The sequence below is a fragment of the Eriocheir sinensis genome, chromosome 27 (genome assembly GCF_024679095.1).
Source record: "Eriocheir sinensis breed Jianghai 21 chromosome 27, ASM2467909v1, whole genome shotgun sequence".
NCBI classification, from domain to species: Eukaryota; Metazoa; Arthropoda; class Malacostraca; order Decapoda; family Varunidae; genus Eriocheir; species Eriocheir sinensis.
The window spans coordinates 7,426,121-7,442,473 of NC_066535.1; the positions used below are offsets into that span (position 1 = coordinate 7,426,121).

At 39.3% G+C, this 16,353-nt stretch overlaps 1 protein-coding gene across 4 annotated transcripts in view; it reads left to right on the forward strand.

Annotated features, from left to right (window-relative positions):
* The window catches only part of LOC127004054 (organic cation transporter protein-like), a 51,905-nt gene that overhangs the window by 653 nt on the left and 34,899 nt on the right, over positions 1 to 16,353 (forward strand). For 3 of the 4 annotated variants that reach the window (XR_007757599.1, XM_050871335.1, XM_050871334.1), the window contains exon 2: positions 8,704 to 8,825. Coding sequence is in view for 3 of the 4 variants with exons in the window: in XM_050871334.1 (XP_050727291.1) it covers positions 8,704 to 8,825 (122 nt within the window). In the remaining variant the exon portion in view is untranslated. Of the gene's footprint in view, positions 1 to 6,864; positions 7,130 to 8,703; positions 8,826 to 16,353 lie in introns of those variants that run through there. The other variant, XM_050871336.1, reaches the window with a different exon arrangement.

The following is a 16,353-nucleotide window of genomic DNA, read 5'->3' on the forward strand; positions in this document are numbered from 1 at the left end:
TTCTACCTGTTGCTGGTTCTGTTGTTGCTGTTGTTACTATTATCTTTTAATCATTATTTCTTCCTCTTCTTCTTCTTCTTCTTCTTCTTTTACTACTACTACTACTACTACTACTACTACTACTACTACTACTACTCCTACTACTACTACTCTATTACTATTATCATTATTAGTAATAGTAATAACAATAACAGTAGTAGTTGTTATAGCATTGGTAACTGTGACAGTGGATATTGCTACTCTTATTGCTGTTGGAAGCTGTGATAACGCAAGGTTGCCGCGGTCAGTGTGTGTAGTCGTCTGTTTTTGTGCTGTGCCCAATCAACAGTCACGTCTGCAGCAGGACTGTGCCGTCTTGCATGTTCATGAGAAGTCGTGTTTTGATAAGCTGCAAGTCTGTCCTGCGTAGTGAGGTTATTGTGATATGATATTGCTGTTATTTTGCACTATTTGTAGGTTTTGTTTTACTTATGGGATAAGATAATACTGTTCTATTCAATGTGTAAACAGGTGGTAACATTATTTTTTTCTAGATATAAGCATAAAACCATTTTCCTTCTCTTATAATTAAATGGTTATGATTTGTTAATGTTTGCCTCCATGGCTTACAGTGACCATTTGGCTGACTCTGAGCGTAATGTTGTTTGGCGTATATACAATGAAATTCGCAGACTGATGCGGCCAATACTTTTACCGTGCAATTACAAAGCGGTAAAAAGAGTGTTCAACGACGATGACACACAAAGGACAGTTTTTCTCTCTGTAAAGTTCATATATCGGGTTCACAGGGATGGAGACTTGTTTACAGCAAGACTCATTCGTAATCACAAGAATTTTAAGACTCAGTTAAGGTGAAGTGGGAGGGGGTAAAGGAAGAGAAAGTAACTAGTGAAAGGCAAGCGTAAAGTTTTAGAAGCTGTAGCAGTAAAAGCTACGGTATAAGAGAATGAAAGGGAGAAGGAAGAGGAAGAGAAGCAAGAAAAGATGGAGGGGGTAGTAAGACGAAAGCAAAGCAGTAGAATTAGTAGTAGTAGTAGTAGAGTAGTAGTCGTAGCAGTTGTAATTGTAGGAGTAGGTAGTAGTAGTAATAGTAGTAGTAGTAGTAGAATTAGAAGTAGCAGTAGAAGAAGTAGGATAAGAGAATGAAGATGAGTAGGAAGAGAAAGAAGAGGAGAAGGAAGAAGAAATGAAAGGGGAAAAAGGCAAAAGCAAAGCAGTACTAGAAGCGTTATCGTAGTAAAAGTAACAGTAGTTGCAGTAGGAGTAACAGTATCAAGCTCTTTTACATCCCCAGCAATTCCAAAACACTCCCACTTACCACCAGCTCCAAGTGGCATGCATGTTGACCTCAAAAGAGAAGGAAAACGGGTTAACGGGAAAACTTGCGAAGTATCACATAGCACGCGAGGCGGCACCGATAAGGAGGCGTCGTGCGAGGAGTGGACGGAGATTAAAGTCCACATCGGCTGGTTTATCGACTGCAGGTGAAAGAGGAAACGGGGACAGGAACGTGGAGGGAATTGAAATGCCGCTGCCGAGAAGGTGGAAGTGGCGGATGGAGGGGGGAAGGGAGACGCAGTGAGGAAGGAGGAGAAGGAAAGATTAGGAGCGAGTGATGGAGAAGAAGGAAGAGGAAAGGAGACGTAGTGACGAAGGAGGAAGAAGAAATGAAATAGAAGAAAGGGGAGGAGAAAGAAGAGGTAGTAGACGCAGGGAGAAAAGAGTAGGAGAAAGGGGAGGAGAAGGAAGAGGAAAGGGGACGCAGTGAGAAAGGAGTAGGAGGAAAGGAAGCAGGAGAATGGGGGGAAAGGAAAAGGAAGAGAAACGCAATTAAGAAAGAGTAGGAGGAAATGGAGGAGGATAAGGATAATAAGAAAAATGGAAGCAAAGGAAGATAAGTAATCGTAACAAAAGTAGTAGTAGTTATGGTAAAGGGGCAGTAATAGACGTTGCAGAGTAAAGAAAGAATGCCAGTTGTGACAATGGCGGTAGCTATGTATAGGATGAAGGGAGGAGACAATAATACACGATTGTAGTGATGTCGCAACAGATACCTGGCAAACTGGCAATTGGAGGTGCTGGCCGACACGCAACACATGACAGGTAGTATGTAGGTAAAAACGGATCGATGGACAGATAAGTAGAATGGCTGATATAGGCCACAATTCTAAAGGATAAAGCTGCATAATAAATGAAGATAAACAAATAATCTATGACCTGGTAGCTGCGGGGATCATGTTTCTTAAAGGACACAATTCTAAAGGATAAAGCTGCATAATAAATGAAGATAAACAAATAATCAATGACCTGGTAGCTGCGGGGATCATGTTTCTTAAAGGACACAATTCTAAAGGATAAACCTGCATAATAAATGAAAATAAACAAATAATCTATGAACTGGTAGCTGCGGGGATCATGTTTCTTAAAGGTCCCTCTAAGCGAATTTATGAGAAATAATCATCACTCACGCAAACCATTATATTATATGTATCAACGCATTTGTGATCAGTTTATGTATCCTCTATTGTGGGGGGTTCATGTAAAGGTAAGAATTTGGCCCCTCGGTGGTACCCAGTAAAGCCACTAATTTGGCCCGTCGCTACTACCGGGTTTAAATGCAATTACCAAGAGCTGAATATGCACGTTCTTTTTTATTATATCAGAAGCCGGTGAAATTATAGTTATAAACGCCCCAAGCACTCAGGGGAAGATATCAATACTTTTACCGGCTTTTCATTACCTGACTCTCCATAATAGGTGTTCTTAAAGCTGGGCCTCAGTTACCCCAAAGAAGAAAACGGCTTCAGAGGGCTACCTTTAAAGAAATAAATGTGTTTGTATGGGTAGGTGTTGGGGGGATGCGGTCTGTGGGTGTTTGCGTGGGAAAAAAAGATTACGATCTGCTGATACAAGTTACGTAATTTAATGACCTGGATATTTGTACGTGTGTTTTCATTTCCCGGGTGATTACGGGGACTTAAACGGAATGGACAATGTGAAAGAGCCATTACTCTCTCTCTCTCTCTCTCTCTCTCTCTCTCTCTCTCTCTCTCTCTCTCTCTCTCTCTCTCTCTCTCTCTCTCTCTCACACACACACACACACACACACACACACACACACACACACACACACACACACACTTTGTCTTTCATCTCACTCTCAGGGTCACCACCACGCTGTTCTACCGACCTCATACAAACTTCGTAACACAAACACATCTCACACATCCCTGGCCGCCCCTCTGCTCCCTCCGCCCCTCCTCTGAACTTCCGCCCCGCTTCCCCTCCACCCTTCCGCCCCTTTCCGTTTCGCTCAGCCTCAAGACGCAAACCTCAAGCCAACCATGAAACAACGACTTACACAACTTGTTTACAGGGTCGCGAACAGTCGAAAGGCGAACTTAAATCAACTTGGTGCAATCTTCTTTTAAAGCTACCCCCTGATATCACAACATTGGTAGCATGATTTTTTTTTTTTTTTGTGCGTGTGTGTGTTGGGGGAGGGGGGGGGGAGCTTTCAAGGTTTTCTATATATGGTCTGAAGTTTTTGCACAATTCTCAAATCAACTTGATAATCTGCTTTAATATTTTCCTCTGATATCATAACATAAGTAACATGATTTTTTTTTCAGGTGAGCCTTCCAGGTTATCTTCCTTCTCAAAACGCGACATATATGACGCTTTTCTTTCTAGGCTCTCTACTGAAGTATTGACACAGCGTCCGTTGCTTTTTTTTTTTTTTTTTTTTTTTTACTCTAAGGCAAGGATGACCAGAGTTTTAATGGAAAAGAAAAAAGAAATGCCCCTCTGACATTATGATTTTTGCCTTTTTTATCTTTTTCCACACCTACTTACTAATACCTCTCTTGGTTTTCACGTTTTCCTTTTCAGTAGTCCTTCCCCCTTCCATTTTGGGGGGTGTCTCCCTCGATCTGGCGGGTTTTTCTTTTATTTAGGAAATTATTTCTTCAAGACTTTTTTTGTAGCTTATCCCCATTTTGTTCATCTATTTTTGTTCGTTTTCCTAAGAAACACTCCCCGCCTCTCCTCTTTGCAGTTTTAGTCCCTCATTTCCATATACTTTCTTTAACAAGCTCTTCAGGGTTCTTGCTGACAATACTTAAGGCTCCCAATTTCTTTTCTTATTTTTAGAAAAATCTATTGAAGACTTCCTCTGTTTCTCAGAATAGCTCTTCTGTTTTATCCTTCTTCAGAATTTTATTTTTAAGGTAAGAAAATCTCACACTTTTCATTCTTTCTTGATTTGGCTCTTCAAAATTAGTCACATCTTTAGTCATTTATTTTTTTATTTCGCAACTACCAGCTCAGGATTCCCTCTCCCTCTCTCTGAACATATCTGTTACATGGCTTTCCATCCTTTCCATTGCCAGAATCCTTCATAATCATAGTTTTCACACATATCATATAATTTGCTCGAACGAGCGTCAACCCTACCCTCTCTCTTTCCCACACGTGTCAAACCTTAATTCCCCGTTAGCCGTGATTTATTCCCTCTTAAAGTCTACCGCTTCCGTATTTACATTTCCCTGTGAACTTCATCCTTCTCCCTATGAATCCCTAAAGCTTTTACGCCGCTTCCATTGCACCTAACTATTTTATTTGTATTTATTTGTCTTCATCGCACTTTTGTTTACGGCGGTTGTATCCAGTATCGATGCATATTCAGAGCCTCTTTTGATTGAAGAAAAAAGTCAGTGTTAAGACTTGTTTGTTGAGTCATTGGAGTCCTGGAGGGAAGACCTTGACAGTGACCTTGACTTTGAGCTCAATAGGGGAGTTGGATGAGCTTGTCATTATATGTTGTAAGTGCAGGGTAAAAGTATCTGGTTCTTCGTGTCGGATGAAGTTGTTGTTATTTTATTTACACTTGGGTCCCCCCTGAAGTTGTGTTTCAAGGGGATGTTGTTGTTGGTAATAATATTGTTGTCATTATTCTTATTGTGATTATTATTTTTATTTTTATTATTATTATTATTATTATTATTATTATTATTATTATTATTATTATCACTAAAATTGTTATTATTTTATTGTAATTCTTCCTCTCTTATTCCTCCTATTATTATTATTATTATTATTATTATTATTATTATTATTATTATTATTATTATTATTATTATTGCTCGTACTACTGGGGAGGCGCGGTGGTCTACTGGGTTAGAGCGTCAGGCCATGGAAGCTAGGAGCCAGGGTGACTCAGTTTGAACCCCAGTGCCAGCGCGAGGCGCCAGGAAGGGCAGCCAGTTTTAAACCCCAAGCCACAATCTTAAAACAGCTACCCAATATGAACATGGGTAACTGCTGACAAGAATAAAATTATTGCTGCCTCTACTACTACTACTACTACTACTGTTACTAATACTAATACTACTGATGATGATAATAATAATAATAATAATAATAATAATAATAATAATAATAATAATAATAATTATGATAATAATGACGATGTTAATAATAATAATGACAGTGTTAATAATAAAAATTATAATAATAATAATAATAATAACAGTAATAATAATAATAATAATAATAATACTTTGCTATTAGGCAGGAGAGAACTTACGACGAATTAGCACTTAGTCTCGTGGTGGCTGTAACGTTAAAGGCGGTCGGGAGCGAGATTAGCAAACTGAGCACTCAAAGCAGGGAGTTACAATGACATGCCATTGTAACTTCCTGCCGAGCCTCACCCTCTTAGGAGCGAGCCACTCTCTACTGATGTTGTCCGGGCGTTAACCAGACACCGGAGCCGCTTCCCCCTTCCACCCACCCACACAGTCATGATCCCATTGTGCCGCAATGAAGTGTTACCATGACGACGGTGGCTTCTGGCACGCGTACTTTGGCTGAGAACTGATTTGGATTGAACTGTGGAGAGTGGAACAGGAAAGGGGGATCGGCATGGCTTTAATATATGAAAGGATTTGGAAAAGACTAAGGTGTGTTTAACTGCGAAGTGGCTGGGTCAGAGATGTGGATATGGGGCCCGACATGGCTTTAATGTATGAGGAGGCGGGAAGGGGGACTACCATGAGTTAACTGTGAAGGGGCGAGCCAGAGGGCTAGTGAGAGTGACTGATATGATTTTAATTGATATAAGAGCGGGAGGAGAATTAGAGTTTAATTGGGAAGGGGCGAGCCATAGGGGTGGAGAGGGGAATGGACACGATTTTAATTTGTGAAGGGGCGAGAACAAATTAGAAGGACTGTGATGGGAAATAGCATAGTATTAACTGTGAAGGGGCTGACCATAGAGGTAGGGCTGGAAACTGGCATTCCTAAATGTGAAGGGGCTAACCAGCAATGAGTAGAAGGTCGTTGAGGGGAACAGAACACAGTCAAAGAGTTCAGTATTGCTCAGTATTATCCCTATTCCTCCTCCGCTCACATGACTCATAAGTGTAAGTCGCACGTGGTATGGCGAGAGGGTGGTGGGGAGACTCGCTATTGTAAAAAGAAAGATCATAGACGATCGCCAAAGGGATGAAAACCAACTTCATTCAGTTACTCTGTAGATTATCTTAAGCGAGACAAGACTACACCGTATTACACGACGCACCTACACGAACAACTTCTTTGCTACAATCGTTTACTCAGTCCCATTCTATAATCCGATAGAACGAAGCACATTCCTTATTTAAGCGTTAATATATTTCCTTTCATTTTTAGCTGACGTGTGGTTTTAGGTCATTGCAGTATGCTCAAGAGTGAGGTTAAGACGTAAGGTGGCTCCCACAATGAACAGATAATCCCAAAAGAACCAAAATCACGGCAAACAAACTGAAATCATCGCGCCTTCTCTGGTCAGTCTTGCAACGTTCGTAGTATATTGATTAGTAAGCCATGTGCCCGACGTGCGAGCCGGGGCCACGCTGCTCCGTCTTCATGTTGGGGCCTCTATAGCCCCCCCGTGGCCATACAACACCTAGTGTTACCTTCCTGGTGGGGGCTAAGGCCTTTCTGGACCCGGTGGTGCGAGGGGAGCGGCGAAGGAGGTGTGTGCGGCGGCGGAGGAGGTGGTGTAGGGGTGTGTCTGTGTCGCGAGTACCTGACTAGCGGCATGGAGAGGGGAAGCACGGCCGCAGACACCTGCTGACTCGCCCAGGTGTGTTCCGGGGGGGGGGGAGGGGGGAGACTGTGTTATGCTGTATTGTGTTTTGTTGCGTGATATTGTGCTGCGTTGTGCTTTGCCATATTTTTTTGTATTGCTTTACTTTGTATCTCGGGGATTTATGTTTACCTTTAGGACGCTGCACTTGTTGATGTTGAAGTGCACCATCTATTCACCGGACCATTCATGCAGTCCGTTTGGTTCCATCTGTAATGAATATCTCCTCATCGTTGTCTGATCTAATTAGTCGTCCTGTTTTTGCGTCATCAGTAAACGTACTAATGTCACTTAATACCTCACGAAATTATTAATAGTAATGGACCTTAGATTGATCCCTGTGGGGCACCATTATTAAAGTGATCCAAATCAGATATTTCATCATTGTGTTAATCTCTGCGTCCTGTCATTGACAGACGCCTTGATGCACCACAAAACTTTACCCTTTATCCAGTGGGGTTTTAGTTGCCTTAAAATAGTTGGACGAGACACCTTCTTCCTTCTCGGAAAATATCTTCTATACCTGATGAAGTGAGAAAAAAAGTGAATGGAGGGGTGTTAGTACAGTGGAGAAAACAGAGCTAGATTAAGGATGGGAAAAAGAGGAGAGAGTAAAAGAAGGAGGAAATATAGTTACAGATCGTTGCAAAATAAATGTGAAACACTGAGAAGAGAGATGTAAAGATAGATCGGTAGAAGAAAGACTGGTTAGAGATAAATGAAGGGAGAGAGCAAACGAGGGAGGGAGGAAAGGTGAGATTGATGGAGATAGAGGGAGAGTGGGAAGAGGGGAAGGTAAATTTATAAGAGAGGAGGAATATAGGGATAAAAAGCGTAGACAGAGGAAGCGAGCAAGGTAAAGGAAAGGTGAGAGAAGAAGGGAGGTAGAAAAGAGAGATAAGGTTGAGGGAAAGAAAGCAAATGAATGGAAGGAGGGGCTTAGTAGATATGAATGAAATAATAGATGGAAGTGAGAAGAGGAAGGAGGAGTAAAGAGATAAAAAAAAAGTCGTTTTATCCGATTAGGGGAGGGAGAGGGGAGAAAAAAATACTGACAAGACCAAGCGTAGAAATAAAAGAGAAACAGATAACGCCACGAACGGACTTGAAGGAGGAAAGAAAAAAAAAGGAGACGAAGTGGCAACACGATATTTATTCAGATAGAATTAAACAAAAAATAAGAAAAAAATCGTTTCCCGCGGCTGTTTCAGATATTTTGTTAAAAGTTGTAAGTTTTCTAAGAGAAGGATCTTCTTGCCTCACCGAACTTTAATTAAAAAGATTAATGTTGGCTAGCAAGTACTTTATTAATAGTATGTTCTTCAGTCTGTACGATCCATTCTAACTAATACGCACAAAAAAACATGCTGTGGAAAACCAAGCAGAGATATAAAAATGAACTGTTGTCAAAAGTAGATATAAAAAATGTATTTGTTAACAATTAATTTATTTTTTCTGTATCTATTTATCTGTTCATTCATTCATTATTTCTTTCCTTCATGCATGCTTTCTTTATTCTTTCTTATATATATATTTTTTTTCTTTTCTTTTTCATTGGTTTCTCATCTTAGGCGCGTAGGAGAGGTCGGCAGGGGAGAGAGAGAGGCCATGGCTGTGCCCACCATCGAGGAGGTCTTGAGCAGGGTTGAGACTGGCCCCTGGAACTGGCTGATCTTCCTGCTGGGCTCATTATGTAAGTACTACCTTTCTGCTGAATGTGCTATGTTTTTGTGCCTCTGTTCGTCCGTCATGAGTGCTTGGTCTTCCTGCCGAGTGTGCTCTTAGTATGTCTGTAGCTACTTGTATATCATGAGTGCCGGGTCGATAAACTCTATTTACTGAGTCTCAACAACAGAGAGTATACTGACGGTGCTACAGACTATATTCTATTGTGTCAAAATGATTGCACCGAGGTTGTGGGAAGGGTTAGGGATTAAGATATGCTTGACGACGATTGTTGTACAGTTTCACATCACGCCTCCTTCTTACTTGCCTCATGCATACAGTATAGTGTTGGTTAGTTTCTGTCTCCTTAATCCCAGTCAGGCACTCTTCTGTCTGTTTCTCTAACTCGTCCTCTTGACCTGTATATCTTTCTCTTACTCGTTTCCTTGTTTGACTGATTCTTCATTCTGCTCACTCAGCTTACAGTCATTCTTCTCTGCCAGTCATTCACCCAGTTTAATGTTTAATGTGAAACCTTATTATTTGATCGTTTCTTAATCAATAAAACGCAAAGTAATGCCAGCAACTGTCCATTCGCTTCGTGTCATACTGTGCGTGTGTATTAATAACTGCAGAAGACAATTCATGGAATGACCCAGAAAATATATATATATATATATATATATATATATATATATATATATATATATATATATATATATATATATATATATATATATATATATATATATATATATATATTCTATGACACGAAGCGAATGGACAGTTGCTGGCATTACTTTGCGTTTTATTGATTAAGAAACGATCAAATAATAAGGTTTCACATTAAACACCTTTTATTCACTATTGTGGCTTCTTATCATAAGCATGGGCACTGAAATATATAGTAAAATTGCTCAGTGACGATGATGAATGAAGAATGCTTTCATAGGTAGGGTTGCCATATCTGAACTATCAAAATTCCGGACGCCTGTACGAACACTCTACCATAGCCTAATATTTGGCAGCGCTACGATTAGCCTACCCGCCCGACCACCACCTCCATTTCAAAGCCATATTTTCTTATTTCCCCACCTTCCTCGATTATTCTATGGCACTTATAAGCTGTGGACACGTTCCACTGATCACCTCCAAGCATTAGAAGTCTACATGAAGCTTTTGTCATCGTTATATTGACCAAGAAAGTCAATGATGTTTGCGATCGGCGGCAAAGAGTGAGGAGCTTGGAGTTACAAAACACGACTATTCTGAGGCTATTTATTCTTATTTTTCCATCTCCCACTATCCCTCGGTAGTTATAGGCTGTGGGCATCTTCTCTTTATATACGTTGTTCAGATTTAGGCGATATATATATATATATATATATATATATATATATATATATATATATATATATATATATATCTATATATATATATATATATATATAAATCTGAACAACGTATAACAACTGTTTTGCAAAGATAAGCACACGACGTGAGCTAAATCATTTCAAGGTTGTCTTCAGTACTTCAGCACTGAAGACAACACATGACATTCGCAGTTGCATTTTTTAAAGCAAATGAATGTATAATTGTAATTCAGGTACTACTATGTTATTTTACCGTATTTTACATCACAACGTATTATAGAGTATCATTAAAAGGGAACAATATAACATAAACAATAAATACACATCGCTTCCGTTACCTTCAAATGCTCCCGTACGAAACATTTTGAGAGCGGCGACATCACTTCATATCGCGACTGTACATATATATATATATATATATATATATATATATATATATATATATATATATATATATATATATATATATATATATATATATATATATATATATATATATATATATATATATATATATATATATATATATATATATATATATATATATATATATATATATATATATGTGAAAATATATATATATATATATATATATATATATAGAGAGAGAGAGAGAGAGAGAGAGAGAGAGAGAGAGAGATGTACAGTCGTGGGACACAAGTGTTGACACAGTTTCCAAAATGTTTCGGACTCCGCTAGCGAAAGAGGGCAACTATCCAGCAGACCTACATTTGAGTTATAAGTGATGTATGTGTGTGTGTGTGTGTGTGTGTGCAAGGACCAAAGAGTGTGTTTGGGTGTTTGAGATATATTATTTAAGGATTTTTCTTACGAAACTGAGAGCATCAACTGCACGACGATTATGTTTCTTAAAAAAAATGTTATGAATGCTCTTGTTCTCACTAGTGCACGCTCTGTATAAGATTTTCTGCATTCCATAAGCTAAATACTTGCTTGGCTTTGGTCGTCAGTGTGCATTCTGGAGAGAGAGAGAGAGAGAGAGAGAGAGAGAGAGAGAGAGAGAGAGAGAGAGAGAGAGAGAGATTATTTTCTCTTAAGGAAAAAAGTTAATGCAAAATAATAGCCTACTTTTCTTAAATGCATAATAATAACTTGGTATTCGTAAATGCAAAGTAATAGCCTAGTTTCATAAATGCAAACGAATCGCTTAGTATTCTTAAATGCAAAATAATAGCCTTGTAATTCAATTCAATTCATAAAAGCCTACTAGTTTCTTAAATGCGCCTTCTGGCATGATCGATGACGTCATTGCATAACACTGTCAAGCGAGAGTTAAATCATTATATATTTTTAGACCATATCAGAACATTTGTGCACGTTATCAATGTTTTCGTATTTTTTTAGCGAGGACGTTGCAGGAATGAATACAACATTTATTCAAATGCATAATAGCGTTGTAAACAACTTTAGCTGTCAATGACTAAATTTGGACGAAATGAAAAGAGACATTTTCGTCCGCGAATTTAAATGTTGTTATCAGTGTGCACAACTGACAAATTCATATCTAATAAATTATGGAGAGTGTATATGAAGCGCTGATTGCGATAAGGGGCCAAGCGCCAAAAGTAAACAAAAGAGAAAACTGCATGTAAAGGTAATGACACTGCGTGCGTCGGTCGTTCACCATCGCTTTACTTTACCTGTCTCGTGTGTCCTAAACAGAGTATATGCAACTATGTGTTATACTTCGTTAGAGACTACATTTTCTTGGCTTTTATTTTATATACATTGATTTCGTAATGTTGAATAACAAAAGTTATAAAATGATGAATAATGCAGTGTGTTAAGCAGGAACAATTTTCGGATTTTGAAAGTTTCACATGGCCCAGTAATTACTACCTTGGAAAAAACAATCAATTGATAGACAGCATCTCTTAATAGTTCATTTAGGACAGGTCTTAGACTCCTAAGTAAAAGATTAACTGTACGTATGTTCATTGAATGACAATAATTTTAGTCCTTCCCGCAGGCGCTACCCTATCCGCGGTAGGGAGGGACGACGCGTAACGCTGCCAGGCGTACGATAGCCTCCTCCTTGTGTTACCTTCCACTACACTTCTTCCACGTTCGTCTCTCTCTCTCTCTCTCTCTCTCTCTCTCTCTCTCTCTCTCTCTCTCAGAATGCATAGGCACTTACCATTATCACATTATTCATTTATTTTTTATTTGTTTTCATTTCACTCTATATTGTAACCTACTCATTTTCATTCCCCTTCGTCTCTCTCTCTCTCTCTCTCTCTCTCTCTCTCTCCTAGTCCTTTAGAATGCTTAGGTAATTACCATTACCACATTTTTATGAATTTTACTAATAAAAAAAAAATAATTATACCCAGTAACTCCTACTATTGTCATAAATCTTACTGGTCAAACACCACATTTCAAACTCTTTGGCAGTGTTTTCGTTGTCCTCACAAGTGAAGTATTTTTCAAACAACCATAAAAATACACGTCGTAAAAGTTTCTCTTGATTGTCATCCTAAACTGTGAAACTGTGAAACTGGCAGATAGACTGTGATGTTGATTGACGGACTGTGAGGTTGACAGCCGTGCACTGTGTTGTTGACAGACGGACTGTGAGGCTAATTGGCTCAGTGGACAGTGTGTCAACACTTGTGTCCCACGATTGTACACACACACACACACACACACACACACACACACATATATATATATATATATATATATATATATATATATATATATATATATATATATATATATATATATATATATATATATATATATATATATATATATATATATATATATATATATATATATATATATATATATATATATATATATATATATATATATATATATATATATATATATATATATATATATATATATATATATATATATATATATATATATATATATAGATATATATATATATCCTCCCAATCGTCTTCTTGCATCATTGATTCTTCATGTTATTCACTCAGCTTACACTGTCACTCTTTTACTCGCTTCCAATTTCTTCTCTCTTCCCCTTCACCAGAATCGATTTCTTTCTCTCCCTCACTAACTCGTTTTCTTGCATTTCTGATTCTTCATTCTACTATCTCAGCTTGCACTCTTGTCACTCATCTGCTCGCTTCTACTTCACCGGCATCTCCCACTGTTACTCCTTTGCTTGCACTATTGACTCATCACTACTGACTCAACTCATGATGTTGACCTTCCGCTCGACCCATCCCCTCACTCAGTTGCTCACAGCCCACCTCTTCCTCTTTTTTTTCAGGTTCTCTTAATACAGCATTCAGTTTAGTCAGGTTCGGTTTTAATACAACATTAATTAAGCCCGGCCAAGTCTTTATCGTACATTCAATTAAGGGAGATTTAGTCTTTATTCAACATTCCCTCGAGTCAATAGAAATTACTCGGAGCGCGGCGACGAACTTACACACGATTCCCGAACTGGGCGAAATGACACGGGTATAAAGTTAATTGGATACGGAACGAAGGGAAGCGATATACTCCTCTCTTTTAATGAAGGTGACGCAGGGAAGGCAACTGTATTGGTAAGGCGAGATCAGTTACAAGCTAAAATATTTCATTGGTTTGTACAGTGCATGAAATTAGGTTTGTGTGCATTGTATGTAGAAAGTCGCAAGGTAGTTGTTCAGAGATGTCAAGTTCTGTCAATGCTTCACTACCTCGTTGCACCTCATCATCATGATCATCTGCATGAATAATTTCACTACTAGACATGGTGATGGTGCAGTGTATATGGTGAGATAGTGAAACAATAACATTATCATGCGTTTCCGAATGAATGTTTCTTGACCTGTTCACATTCTGTCACTGTTTCATTACATACATTACACATCATCATCGTCATCATCTGCCTGTATAATTCCAATACTAGAAATGATGCTGGTGTATATCGTAAGCTAGTGCATTCATCATAGTATCTAGCATCTCCGAATGAATGTTTCTTGATTTGTTCACGTTTTGTCATTGTTTGATTACCTCCATCATCATCATCTTCACGATCATCATCATGTCTGTATAATTCCACTACTAAAGATGGTGATGGTATGTAAAGAGAGATAGTGCAACAATAATAGCATCTAGCATCTCCAGATGAATATTTTTTTATCTAAACTACTGTATGACATTGAACAAATTATCACACACGTAATGCGGTTTCCAAGTCTTCATCCAACACACCAATATTAACACACACTTTGGTTTCAAATGCTTTATGATAATATTGTATGGAAATTGGATCACAAGGTTCTGAATACTTTGTTGTTTTACATTAACTGATATTCGTGTTCCTCCCGTGAGATGTTTTTTTATAATGTTTGCTTAGTTATGGACGTGTTGAATCACTGAATGAGTTGACATCTTGGCATGGTTCATTACTTGTATATTTCTTGCAATATTTTTTTTTTCTTCCTGATTACGTTTGGTCAGTTTATTTAGATTTTAGTCTGAATTGCGATTTCTATGTTAATATGTGCATCCCCCCCCCCCTCTCTCTCTCTCCTCTATCCTTCCTTCCTCCATTCCTTCCTCACTTTCCACTTTCCTTCTTCCCCTCCCATCTCCCTCCCTCCCTCTTCACTCCCCTCTTTCACACACAGGCAGTCGTCTACATCTGATCTTTGGTGGCCATCTGCGTCTAAATAATCGAAACGCCAGGTGCTTGCTCTGATGTATGTACGTGTATGCATGTAATCAATATAAACACACATGACGAACTCTTGGTAAACTTCACTTGGTACGAAAAAGCATATAGGCAAGAGGCAAGCTGGCCCTTTCTCCCCTTCTCCCCCATCCCTGGTTTGGCTATATGCATCAATGACTGTGATGAATACCAAGGAGAAAGGTCAGGGAGCACCAGCGTCTGTGGAAATGAAGAGAGAGAGCAAACGAGGGAAGGAGGAAAGGTGAGATTTATGTAGATAGAGGGAGAGTGGGAAAAGGGGAAAGTAAGCTTGAAAGGGGGGAGGAATAAAGGGAATGGAGATATCAAGCGTAGAAAGAGGAAGCGAGGAAGGTAAAGGAAAGGCGGAAGTAGAAGGGAGAGAGGAATGAAAGCTAAGATTGAGAAGGAGGAGAGTTGTATTAGATAAGGATGGAGGAATAGACGGAAAGGAGATTGCAGTGTAGGAGGAGGGAAGAATGGCGGAAAAGGAAGGGAGGGAGCAAAAATAAGGTTAGTGGAAAGAAATCAATTCAATGGAAGGAGGAGAGTAGTAGATAAGGATGGAGGAATAGATGGAAGGGAAATTGCTCTGTAGGAAAGGGGAAGAAAATTGAGAAAACGAAGGAGGGAGGAGGGATAAGGTTAACGGAAAGACAACAATTGAATGGAAGGAGGAGAGTAGTAGATAAGGATGGAGGAATAGATGGAAGGGAAATTGCTCTGTAGGAAAGGGGAAGAAAATTGAGAAAACAAGGAAGGGAGGAGTGATAAGGTTAACGGAAAGACAGCAATTGAATGGAAGGAGGAGAGCATTACTAGGTGAGGATGAAGGAATAGATGGAAGGGAGATTGCCGTGTATGAGCAAGGAGGGAAGTAGAGAGATGGAAAAAAGAAGACAGTCGCTTTATCCGATTAGGAGAGGGAGGAGGAGCCAAGAGAGACAGACAAGATCATGACTCTCCTCTTGAAACGATAAAATATTCCCCAACACAACATCTCGACGCGGCGTGGGAGAGGTTCAGGCCGTGTCGTCTGGCAGGGCAGCAGCAGCGACAGCAGTTCGCGTGATTAATGGCTTAGGCGAAGTATTGATAAAGCCTCGCCGTGGGTGTGCATAACGTTTCTTGATTAATAATTTTCCTCGTTAGTCATCCGCGAAGCTTCAGCCGCACTTTAAGTCTTTACCGGAAGCTCTAAAGTTGTGACGCCAAATCTCCTTTTTCTCTTCCTCCTCCCCCTCCACCTTCTCCTCCTCCTCCTCCTCCTCCTTCTTTTCTTCCTCTTTTTCTTCCTCATTTTCTTTTCCTCCTCCTCCTCCTCCTTCTTTTCTTCCTCCTTTTCTTCCTCCTTCTTTTCTTCCTCTTCCTTTTTCTTCCTCCTCCTCCTCCTCCTCCTCTTCCTCCTCCTCCGCTCCCTTCTGTTAATTCTTTTCTTCCTTTTTTCTTCGTCCCTGTCCTCGTCGTCTTCGTCCTCGTCCTCCTCCCCCTTCTCTTCCTTT